This window comes from Dicentrarchus labrax, unplaced genomic scaffold, assembly GCF_905237075.1.
Source record: "Dicentrarchus labrax unplaced genomic scaffold, dlabrax2021, whole genome shotgun sequence".
NCBI lineage: Eukaryota > Metazoa > Chordata > Actinopteri > Moronidae > Dicentrarchus > Dicentrarchus labrax.
Window position 1 is genome coordinate 16,413,988 of NW_026136720.1, and position 13,037 is coordinate 16,427,024.

At 39.7% G+C, this 13,037-nt stretch overlaps 1 protein-coding gene across 1 annotated transcript in view; it reads right to left on the minus strand.

Annotated features, from left to right (window-relative positions):
- LOC127352756 (1-phosphatidylinositol 4,5-bisphosphate phosphodiesterase zeta-1-like) overlaps positions 1-13,037 on the minus strand; it is a 33,687-nt gene that overhangs the window by 288 nt on the left and 20,362 nt on the right. The window contains exons 4-11 of the mRNA XM_051381404.1: positions 11,566-11,710; positions 11,123-11,275; positions 9,302-9,475; positions 8,973-9,129; positions 7,866-7,982; positions 5,595-5,767; positions 3,425-3,548; positions 158-307 (exon numbers count right to left, since the gene is read on the minus strand). Coding sequence (XP_051237364.1) covers positions 158-307; positions 3,425-3,548; positions 5,595-5,767; positions 7,866-7,982; positions 8,973-9,129; positions 9,302-9,475; positions 11,123-11,275; positions 11,566-11,710 — 1,193 coding nt within the window. The remainder of the gene's footprint in view (positions 1-157; positions 308-3,424; positions 3,549-5,594; positions 5,768-7,865; positions 7,983-8,972; positions 9,130-9,301; positions 9,476-11,122; positions 11,276-11,565; positions 11,711-13,037) is intronic.

The following is a 13,037-nucleotide window of genomic DNA, read 5'->3' on the forward strand; positions in this document are numbered from 1 at the left end:
AAAACTCCAGAAACCAGAGACCAACCTTCAGTAATGCTGACACTGGTACTGAAGGGAAATTCAATGATGGTCACACAAAGTCACCTGATGTAATTTAGCTCTCCATCTGACTCCCAGCCCCCCACCTCCTCTTTCTCTTTCTGCCTCTGTGGCTCACCTTTCTTTATGCTGGTGAAGGGCAGGGTGTACTGGCCCACAAACTCACTGCTGAGAAGGCCGGTCTGGTCTCGGACACAGAAGCGGATGAGGCAGAGTTCGGGGACGCTGATGCTGAAGATCATTTCAGTATTCCAGTAAGGATTCAGAGCTGTAATCAGAATCAACCAGTGCATCAAAATCAATAAAGATCAACAGGTTTAGTCAGTATAATCAAAATGTTTATATTCTCTAAACAATGAGTCAAATTATGATACAATTTTATTGTCCGTTAAATGACTAGAAAGGCGCCACTTAAGATGAAACTACATACTCTGCAGGTCCCCTCAGCTCTACTGCGTCTCTTTTGACTCATTGTTTTGGTTTTATGGCCCTCAACTTTACTGTTTCGATTCACTCATCATTTTTGGCAACTGCAGCTAGCTTTTTTCAGTATATCCAAGCAGCTAAACAACCAGATATTTTCCCTCTGGAATTAATGGAGACCAAGAAACAGTCAAAAGAGAGGCTACATTGGACTTAAAGGACCAGTCTGTAGGATCAGTGGCATCAACACCGCTCACGTCTGTATTTGACAACCTGGGTATGAGAACAGGCTCTGTGTCGGAGTGAAACTGGTAAAAAAAAAAAATTTTAAAAAAGCAAAGGGCCCTGTCTATAGCCAGGGTTTGGTTTATCCGTTCTGGGCTCCTGTAGAAACATGGAGGTTCAACATGGTGGACTCCATGGAAGGCGACCTGCGGCGTCTGTAGACAAAAACAGGTCTAAAGTAACATACCTATCAATATTATATTCCATTTCTGCCAATAGATCCTGCTGATATTACACATTTGACCTTTAAAGGGTAATGCCATGAGTTTATTGATAGTTTTTCAGGTATTTCAATTCAAATTATGTCCTGCCAGTGGCACTAGAAGAATAGTCGGGGAATTAAAAAAGTTATTACAATTCATCCTTTACGGGACTGAATGTCTACAAAATTTCATCTTAATGCATTGTTGAGATATTTCAGTCTGGACCAACGTAGTGAACTGACCAACAATTGAAATTGCCATCCATCGAGTGAATACATAATTATCAGATCCACAGTATGATGACGATATACATGACAAGTGTTACAGGTGCAATTTCTCAGTGACAAATGAGCAGAGCACGAGTAGATAACTAATGACTCATCTCTGCTGCAATTCTCAATCCATTTCTGATTCAAAACAATTTTCTCAAGTTGCTCTGTAACATCCAAGTTTTAATCTAAATCCACATTAATTTGTATTCACCAGTGACCTTATCTGTTTCATAGTGTGAAACGATTTTATGATTTATGCCCATGCATAAGTGCTCTGCACCCTCCAGGACTCTTAACTATCTCTCCCACCCTCTCTCTCTGCTCTCTCTTTGTCTCATCTCAGCAGCTGCATTACAGTGTTGTATCCCATCAATGTTATGTCTTGATATTAAGTTAATTTTCACGTTGTCGTTCTTTGAAAAAGAAGCTCCAAATAAAATGCGACAGATGATCTGTGGTGAACACCAGCTGAAATATGAGTTTGTCAAAAACCTTGGCAGCTTTAGGATTAACTTCCACACGTCTGATGACAGTTAAATTTAAGACCAGTCATTTTCATATTTATCATTATAAACAATAATAAACTAGCTCTAGTCATTTTGAATCATGGTGATAGGATACCATGATAGTTCTGAATGGAAAATATCCATCCAACTGAAACTGTAGCACTTCATCCTGTGTGCAGTGACTGTCAGCTCCATGTTTTCAATCATAGCAACAGTACATGACAGACTCCTCTTCAAAGGAAATCCACTTGTACATTTTGAAGAAACTCATCAGCACATTTGCCCTCAGAAGCCCAACAGCAGCTTACTGGGAAACAGATTTAAAAGGAAGAAAAACTGCTGTCATAGAAAACTCCCTAGATTCCAGTTTAGGTGGTTTCCATGTTTTTACTTGAAGTTTTACATTGCCCTACACTATGCAGGTAGGCGTGTTCTTAACTGTCATTTGTATTTCTATCTGCATGTGTTAGTATAAAACCAGACATTGGCATGTTTTTAGCCATGCTCGTGGCCCTTGGAGATGACAATGTCAGCCAGTCAGTCCACCACTGTGGTCCTGGATGGATTGCCGTCAGTGTTCACGGTACCCAGAGGATGGTTTTGTGATCCCCTGACCTTTCCTCTAGTGCAACCATGAGGTTAAATGTCTCGACAATGTTTGGATGGATAAACTTTGTACAGACATTCATGTCCCCCTCAGGATGAATTGTGACAACTTCATCTGGTGCCATGATCAAGTCAAAATTTTAACGTCCAATACTTTGGTTTCTGACCAAACACCAGAACAGTAATGATATTCAGTCTCAGCTGTAGTTTCTCTTTATTGCTAATTATCCAATTAAGTATTAATTAATTACTGTAAAAGACTAGCCTGTATTTTGTAATGTGTTTCTGTCTTTGAGGTAGTGTGTCCCCTCAGAGTTGTTGTAGTTAGCAGGAGTTATAGTCAGAGTCATGGGTTGATTCGAGTGAGAAAAATAAAAATAAAGAAGCTGTTGCCGGTTATTGCACTCAATGTATATTTTTTTATTAAACCTACTCAGTTAGGTAAACCCCAGACGCTTGGCTACTCTACTAAAACCATTAACTAATATGGTAAACATGGGAAGCATTATAACTGCTTAACATCAGCATGGTGTCATTGTGAGCATTTTAGCATGCTGACGTTAGCATTTAGCTTGAAGGACCAGCCTTCCCGTAGTTCACCCTCCCCTTCCAAGTGCAAAGAAGAAACTACAGTGGCTGCAAAATGCACAAAAAACACAAACAGCCCTATCTAGAGCCAGTGTTAGGTTTGTCCGTTCTGGGCTACTGTAGAAACATGGCAGTTCAAAATAGCAGCCTCCATTGAAAGCATCCTGTGGCACCTGTAGATAAATACAGTTCATTTTAAGGTAACAAAAACAAAAATTCTTATTTTCAGGTGATTGTATTCCATTTCTGCCAATATATCCTCTTAATGTTGCCTTTAAAGCACTGTTGTGGCTAAGTGCAGCCTCACAGAGCTCCTAGTATGGCTGTTGTTACTACTCCTACTCTTCCAATATTATTGCAATTAAGTCATTGTTCTACAGCATTTGGCTGTTGCCACCCCAGCACCATTTTTAATGCAAGGAATCGTCAAAGTCACAATGTCCAATGTCTTTCTCAACAATGCTGAGAACACTGAAAAAAATCATTGTCTTGCATTACTTACAGTTTTTGACCGTATGTGTGTTTTTTCTGCACGAGTCTGATGGAACCCCATGAATCTCTACTCTGACAAAGGCGTCCAGAGCTTTGCCTCCCCTGGGGACGGGTAAGTTGGACCCTCTGATCACCTGTAGATAGACACACACAGAGAGAGGCAGTCCAGATGAGCACACAGGGGGTGTATGAGAATGTAATTGGCATCAGGGATAAATAAGAAAACAGAAATTATAAAAGAGAAGAGCCAGTAAGAGCAGAGAAAAGAAGAGGGCAGGACTGTAATTACACTAGTCTGGAGAGAGGCAGGCTTATCTGCAGTCCTCTCACACTGAGTCTTCCCTTCCCCAGCTCTGATCAAAGACAAACCTGCATGTACTTATCACGACATGCCCCGCTTGGCACTGATGGAGCTTTACAGTGTCCGGCTCAAAATTACAGTCCCCTTCCTCCCCTGAAGTCATGCTACAAAACACCCTGCCTTATGCTCATTCACAGTTACAATGGTCCTTGTGAGTGTATAGATAACAGCCTGAAGTAATCATTTCATATAGATTTGCTATTGAAAAACAGACCATTGCTTATAGTTGACAGTTGTATGCTAAATAGTCTCAAGGGGAAATATTGTTTTCCTGAACACATGAATTATTTACTATTTAAAGATTGAAAACTCAACCCTACCTAAGTTACAACACTGAATGCTGCTCATGACTCGGTTCCCACTGAGTTTAGAGCAGAGTCAAGATTGCACGATTTTCCTTGAAGTGATCAAATAATACAGAATGGTGATGTGAATAAATAAAGGTTTTTCCCAGGGCATCCAAAAACAGAGCACATGCACTACATTTATAGTTCATGCATTGTGCTGGGAAGACGTAGCATGTGTGCATACCTCATTAGGAGACAATGTCTGATATGCTTTTGTTTAACTTGTGAGAGCCTACACATCCTAATATACACATCTTCTTCAGTATAACCAATAATCATAGTACTCTATGATTATTGGTTTTAGGTTTCTAAAGCAACAGATTGCATTTAAAACAGCCACTATACTGACTGAGCTAGGTCAACTGAGCAAATAATCCAAGATCCACGACTGGATCTGGTTGAAAAATACAAACACGCATTCAGCTCAAAGGTCAGTTATTGTAATTAGTTTGAGCCAATCCTTTAAGAGGGATTTTCTCTATCTATCTATCTATCTATCTATCTATCTATCTATCTATCTATCTATCTATCTATCTATCTATCTATCTATCTATCTATCTATCTATCTATCTATCTATCTATCTATCTATCTATCTACCTTTTCTGCAGTAAGTCTGTATGAGTCCCATGTTATCAGAGCTGAGGCTGGCCATTTGGGTGCCCATACAATAATTGCTTTGTGGTCCCCATATATGTCAGGGTTCCCTAGGTTTCTGGGGGGCTTAGGTGCTTTGGTTGCAATGGGGGTTGTTTGGGGGTCCTCATCCAAGAAATGTTTATGTTGTTACTAAAAAACATGCATTTCCACATAATTTTAGACAATTATCATTACAATATTTATTAAATATATAATTATTATTTAAATATATTATTTATATATCAGGTTGTAGTTTTTCAAATTATACCAAGTGTATGATGGACATCTGTCAGTATCAGTCCTTCCTCCTGTCCTCTCAGATTTGTGACAAACTCAAATAAATACTTTGACTACAGATAGCTTGTCAGATTTATAATTGGACTTAGAGTTAGTGTGTGAGCGTCGTCCTTGATGTGAATGTGTTCTCTACCGCTTCTTCCCCCGTTTGTCATGTGGTTTAGATAAAGTACATTACAAGGGCTGCTATTACTGTCCACTAAGATGCTTAAAATAATGGAAAAAGGGATGATTTATTAATTGGACCCTGAGTCTAATTGCATTAGTTCACCCCTCTCTCTCCTTTGCCTTTATTTTTTGAGGGAGATAATCTAATTAAACAGAGACACTCTCAGGGAGTTTTACATCATTGTTGGTCTACAGCATCCGGCAGGAAAGCATTAATCTGGAGGCAAAGAGTAAGATGAGCTCTGCTAAACAATCTCTTAAGTGTGCAGCTGAACACACTTGCATGCATGTAAAAGCACAAACACAGTCTAGTAACATTACACCTTAATCCATAAAGCCACCCAGAGCATCCAGTGCTCCATAGCTGTACCTTGACCAGCAGGTGTGTCGTTGTGAGGCGGCGCTGGCTGCAGCTGGGATCAAAGCTCCTCTCTCTGGACATGAGCAGTCCCGGCTTCAGGATGTATCCACAGCCCCCGTTGTCCTGGAAACGGCCATCATTAAGGTCCATAGGAAAGCCCAGAGACTGGAAATTGAGAGCCACTGAAAAACACCACGAGACAATCTTGGAACAATGAAAATGAGAAGCCACAAAGCGTGGCAAAGAGATTTATAGGAAAAAAATTGAGAATGCCTAAAGCTTGTTGAAATAAAACGAGCAGTGCAAGATGATCTCCTGCATACCTTCTGTTTTTATGGCTCTAAATTCTGCAGGAGGGAGCTAAATTATACAATGACTTGAAATGTTTCCGCAACAATAGCACACATTGCATCAGGGACACATTCAAAATCACCAACTGTGAAATAAGTGCATCTGTCGTGGGTTTTCTGCAGTGAAAAGCTCTGTGTTGGCAAGTGTGCTGCAGACACCATGAGCCTCATTTATAAGGAGGTTTTGAAGCTTATTTGTAACTTACACCTCTGCGCCTTTCTATGAATCTCAAATTACCTTAAAATTGACAGTATCCTATAATGCTTGCACAAATGAGGTTTAGCCAGCAATATCCTTTTTCTTCTTAGCCTTCTACTTCATTCAAACACACTGCACCTTTAACTGATCCTCTCACATTGTTCATAAAGCTGATATAAAGTTCACCACAGGCTTGGGCGCATATGAGTCCCAAACTGTAATAGTCCTAACATAACCAGCAGGAAAATCACTTGTGTCAAGTCTAGACTTTGCTTAGAGATAAGATCATTTCCACATCAAAGTTTATAAAAAACTACTTATACGTGGTTTTTTTGTGCAAGTCTGTTTTATAAATGAAGCCCCATGTCTTCAGTGTCATCAGTGACTACACTTTTCAGACATGTAAACTTTCAGATAAAGAAAGCAGCAGATATAATCCTGCTGACAGGTCTGTGCTCAGTCTCTGCAGGGTTGGATTGTAAACTCTTGTGAGTCTGCTGTAACATAGATAATTATGTGATAAACATACAGCAACAAAATAAAACACCTTTATTTTTGTCCTAACCAACACATAACAATGCACCCTTCTGCATCTTTTTATATATTTAAATACAGCTCATCTAACTATGAGTGATCCATCCAGATTGCTGCTTTGCACTGCAGTCTCTTGCAACTGTGAAAAGTGCCGATCACCATCTGCACAGCTGCCACCGAGGCACGTAGACAGTCTGCTCAGCGATCAGTAGGGCTTCATGTCAGAATCAGTGGCTGGCTGAGCGATGGAGGCAGATGAAGAGGATGTGCAAAGGTGGAGTGACAGGAACTCACCAAGACAGTGCCAGACAGTTCAGGGTTGTGACTTTAAGTTCATGGGTAATCACACATTGCCATAAGTCTCGAAGATATAAAGGTTATGAATTATTTTTTGAAGCATAGATACTCTCAGGAGCTCAGGTATGTCATATGGAGTCAAGCCCAATGTTCATGCTTGACTGTAAAGAAATAACTGCAGGGAAAAAAACTGAGCTGTGACTCAGACAAGGATGTAGTTTAAAGAATAAAAAAACGCATTTAGGAGGGTGCAAATCGATTTCGAAAAGGTGTGATAAGGGCCAGGAGAGGACTTGCTCTGGGGAACACACAGATGAGGTGGTCAGGCTGTGGACTGGAATGAAATGTTCTTTTCACTACTAATCGACAGGACACTTGGCTAGGTTGTTCCCTTTGAAGTTTGACAATCTGAGTTTCCGGACTGCATTTCTCTTCGCTTGTTTAAGAAAAGAAGCTTTAAGAAGCTTGTAATGTAGGATTCTGGTTGTTCTGTGTGTTGTTGGGAACTTTTTGATTCCTCTAAAGGAATCAAAGAAATTCTCTTTTCAAGTCTTTTTTGAATTGATGTTTTCAGGGTTTTCATCTCAAAATAGAAACAGAGTTGACAACAAAGTACTAATAACTTCAGGGACATTTCATTACCCTTTATTAATTTGACATATTTAGTATTTGTTAATATGTCTTTTATTTTATTTAATAGCTTTGGAAATATGTGAAAATCAGCATTGTTTATAATGTTAGAACATTAATTTCATATTCCTGTGCCGAATGTGTGTGTGTATACATGCATGTGGACACATGTAGGAACTTTTACTGCATACCTTATTAGTGCACACAGACTGGGATCATGAGCTCTTTCTCCTATTTTGGACAGGCATACGTTCGCTCTGTCCCACTCACCGAGCTGTGAGCCGACGTTCCAAAACTCCTGAGGGTTGTAGTTGGAAGAGGCCGTCCTTGAGCCTGCTGGGTAAATCCTACTGAGGAACTTCTGGTTATGCTGAACAAAATCTGCACCTGAGGGAGAGAACGCACAACACTCAAAGGTCAGATGTCCCCTCTGACGCACTGTCCACTGATTCAGACTTCAGACGTTATTGATGCAGTGATTCAGCAAAGCATTTAGGTTTATCTACATAGACATGGTCATTGTTTTATCAGTTATAAAAATGTCCTTGTGACAGATCAAAGTTCTTGACATCACAGATATGATTCTTGACTGTAACTTTAATGATGAATTTTTTTTATTCAAAATATTAAAATAGGCCCCCATAAGTAAGATACACAAATGTAATTGCTATTATATAGCCTAATGTTAAATTGAAGTTTTTAGAGAATATGTGACAAGGCGGAACTCGTGCTGATCAGGTTTTGATAAATGTAAAATTATCCTCATTCTGGAGAGAAAACTGGCACACAGCTTCAGTCTGTGTGTGTGATTGTACCATAGCTGTGTAGTTTCCCTGCAGGGCTTGATGATGACAAGAGACTACAAGGTTTTTACAGCTCCATCATTGCCTAGACTGTTCACGGTCCCTGCCAACCAAGCCAACCAGCTCATAATGTAGCTGTGTGTCTAGAACGTGTCATTCCTCCTCAGTGGGAGCAGATTTCATTTCTCAACATCACTCTGATCCTTCAGTATACTGCGGCACAGTGACAGTTTAAATGATTATCAGTTGATTTGAACCTCTGTAGGCTCTTTTCACTTTCCCAACAGTGAGAGTATAAGGCACAAGTCTGGACTTGCGCTGTTGTGCTTTATTCCCTAATGTCGTATATGTCATGTTCAATATGCTTTCACTATTACGGAGGTTTATGGCACCAGACATAATTACATTTCTTGTCTAAAGTAGACAAAGAGTTATCCTTTGAGCAACATAATTATATTGGGCTCAACACCAGAATTATATTTTGCTACATTTGCAATTAATTAGACACATTCTTTATTGCTTCAAAATCACCTTTTCTCTTCCTAAAATTTCAACCCCTTCAATAACATTTTACCTGAGGCTTTGACTAGCTTCCGAGCTTTCTTCTCTGCCATAGATGTGTTCTCAAAGTAGTTCTGATTGTCCTTGGAGTGACTAAAGCTGTTGAACTTGATAGACCTGGTGTATATGACCAGGTCCGATAAAGCCTCTGCCACCACCACCTTCTTTTTCTACTCATTACATTTAGGGTAGAGAGGAAGACAAACCAAACACAGCATTCACCAAATTAAAGCTTTGCATTTTTGTCCCATTATCTTAGTGGTTGCAGTACATTTAAATATATCTGTACAGCATCTCCTCATACAACCTGTCTTTGTCATTCTGTTCTTAAATATAACTTACTTTTGTCTTTGACCCTGCCTTTCTCAGAAACCAGAACTTTGATTTGGTCTGATGATCCTCTTCCTCTTCAATGTCCTCCTCCTCATCCTCGTCCTCATCTACACTCCTCTCTGCCTCTGTCCTAATCTGAGGCTTTAGTTTTTTATTCTTGATGAGGATCTTATACTTCAGGTCCTGGCATTCCCACAAAAAAAAACATTCTATATGAATTAACACATGAATAAATGAAAAGGTACCTTAATCATGTACATTAACCCCCTGCACTCATAAAACCATCACATAGTTGCATCAGTCAAACAAACTAACTACATCCTAAAACTTAGGACACAAACATCAGAACACTTCCCCGGCACAAACCGCCCCCTCTCTGATTCGTCAAAAGATGCTATTCTTCAAAGAGTCACTCAGATGCCACATCCACATCAATGCATAAACACAGCCCAGTTTGGTGGGATAAAGAAGCAGAAAGCAGCAGGTATACCGAATCACTCAATCACACATCTGCTGTTACATTTCACCGTCTTGGCTCCAAATCTGTAAGTAGTCTATAGGGCTCTTTATGCACATGAGCAGCAATATGCTAACATTAAAAAAAAACATTATGGTCTGGACTTGGAAGCAGCTCCATGGTAAGCCACACAACAGGAAGTCACCCTGTCGGCATCGCATACTGTATGCACAGGCAAAATATGCCGAAATAATTACAGATCTGCCAACATTAACAACCTGTAAGAGTCCATATAGTATGAAAATTATAACCTTCCTTTGGCACTGCACTCTTTCATTTTTCATTGCTGTTACACAAAATGATACAGTCTGGAGAGCTACAACAGAGGCTTTGCTTTATGTTGATATAATTTAGGATATCATTTGAGGATTCTTGAAGAGAATTATGCCAATGTTTACGGTAAAAAAAGTAATAACTTGTTAATTAATCATAGCTTATTTCTAAACCTACAATAACACAGCATAATGGAAGAACGAAGAGAAGAAAATTAGTTTCCATCCTTCCTGTTTCTTTGAAAATTTGGTAAACAGATTTAACCTTTTTTTCTAAGTTGTCAGAGTGGCGTATGAGATAATGAGCAGTTCTGAGTATTGCGTATTGGTTACACTTTCATAACTGGATGGTAACACATGGACACTGATTCTGTAAATTGCTGGGGTTAATAGTCAAGATGAAACTACTACTGCTAAGGCTCCTATGTAAGCCCCCACTTCCTGAGAGTCATAAAGATAAAAAAAATAATATGGGAAGAAAATCATATATGCACACTGAGGATAAAACAACTCAGTAAAACAACAATTTTTTGCAGTAAATTCCAAACCAGAGGCAGCAAAGAAACTCCGGCGAGACAGCGCACATTCATCCACCCTCAAAGTAAAACCCTTCATCCTTCTCGTCATATTCAATAGACTGTGCCGGCATCTCTCAGGCCAGTAACTCAGTCATGGGTTGAGGCAGACACTTTCAATGGAGAAGTCAGACCCCGCACTTAAAATGATGGACACTTCTCAGGATCAACCACATCACATTAGATTTTGTGAATCTCTGAGAGATTAAAGAGGCTTGCAAAAGCAGAGGTCCATCTGGCCCCAGTGGAGGAGAGAGGCACAGGAAGCCTCAGAAATAGACTAATGAGGCCCTCCGTGATAATGAAAAGGTCTAATTTTCTCCTTGTTTTGCTTTATGACGGACGATGAGGATTTATGCATACAAACCCTATCACCCCTCTGCCTGCACCAGCAGCTCTAACATAAAACACAAATGCTTCTGATTTACCACCCAGATGGTCGAGCTCTCACTTGTCTATGCCTTACATTTGGGCTTGGGAGCTCTCCAGTGGTTGGGTGATCCAAGGGACTTCTCAACAGCTTGTCCCCCAGGATGGAGACGAGGTACTGGGCTATGACCTCCTGCTGCTCCTGGGAGCAATGGTTTTCTAATGACAGGATCACGGGGTACGCAGAGACCTGTCAATCACATAAAAAAAATCAGGATTCAAACCCTATTTCCAATAATTAGCATCAACCTGCATCTGCTGCTCTCTCTGCAGGCTCTGAAGTCTCCAGACACTTCACAGAGTATGGTCTGAACCCATCTGAATCAAAGACAACTTGCAAGCAAAGTATAACTATCATTAGAGCAAATGCAGCTAAGTGGGGACTCCTGGGGCCTTCAGAGGCAGGAGTGAATGCTGAGTTAGACGCCTGGGGCACCACTCCAGGATATATATGTCATGTAACATACTATATGCTGTTACCTCGAAGGCATGTTGCTCCACAGTGGTGATGACATCCTTAAAGAATATCTTGGTGGTCAGGGTGTAGCCATGATAGACTACAGGCTCCATATCTGGCCCATCCCAGCAGTCAATCTCCAGACAACGACAGCCTTTCCTCAGAGCACTGTGCCACACACAAGCACACATATATTTTTGGAGACACATGCACACACATTGAGCTGCAGCAAGGCAGTGATAAGCACTTAAAATGTACTGCGTCAGAAATTAGAAGTGAATATTTGAGGCACAAACTGAGCTATTTCCTTTCCACACACAAGTTAAGGTCAAATTCTCCCTTCAAGCCATCATAGTCACTTCCATACAGTGATAAGTATCAACACATGTGGATAATATGTAGCAAACATTGCAATCTAATAATTTATTCCAACAGTTTCCTCTAACTGAGTATATCTGGATCTTCTCATTTAACACTAGAAAATGGTGATATTACATTTCCATTTCTGCAATTTCTTTATTTACACAATATGGCCAGGTTTATATTGCTTTCTGTTTGCAGTGGACAAAAATGATGTCGCTTTCACAGCAGGGGTGGGGCAAGTAATCACTGTGGCGATAGAACATTTTCTTGCAATCCTGATGCAAAGTTATATCACCATTTGACTTCAATTTGACTTTGGGATGGATCTGCTTTTTTTTTTTTTTTTTTTGCTTTTTTACCAGTTTGTTGCTGTTTTACATTTAAATGATGGCACACATGAACATGCGCCTTTCATCAGCAGTTGGAGACCATGCATGATATTCTGTCACCTCAGTTCTCAGCTATGTTTTTCTCTTTTGTCACAGAAATATCATGATGATTGTCTTGCTCTAAGTTGTGCATTGCAGAGTTGCTTTGTAACCCTACTTCTATTGTGAGAAAAGCAGTATCATATTGAAAGTCAGATTGTAATTGCCTCCAACATTTCAAAGAATGGATGAATAGACAGCACATCATCTGGAAGGCGTATTTCTATCTAGTTCCTATTTTCTTAAATTATATTTTGGTTGATTTGTTATCTTTTTTATTGTACTACAGCATGCAGAGAATGAGACAGGGAATATCATGTAACAAAGGTTATCAGTGAGGTTTAAATCCCTTCTATGATGAACTAAGAGTGCCTGTTGTAAATGAACTGTTTGCTCAAAACCCTGAAATATTTTGGAGTAATGATGATGTTAGGATGGAATGTTTGTTTACCTTTAATGTTTATAAGTTAGCCTCTTTTGTTACTAAAGCCTGGGTGAAACGTCAGGATGTTTTATATCGTTAATGTTAGTATTGTTTAGCATCTACTTTTGGTTCTTGGTCTGTTTATGTTTTATAATGGCGTCTTGTAAGCCCTAGTGGGCTGGACATGCTAATGCATGACACAATAATAATAAAAAAATTAAAAAGAAGAAAAAAAAAAAATTCATTCCAGAACATGTGCAACATCTTCCACCAATTCCTT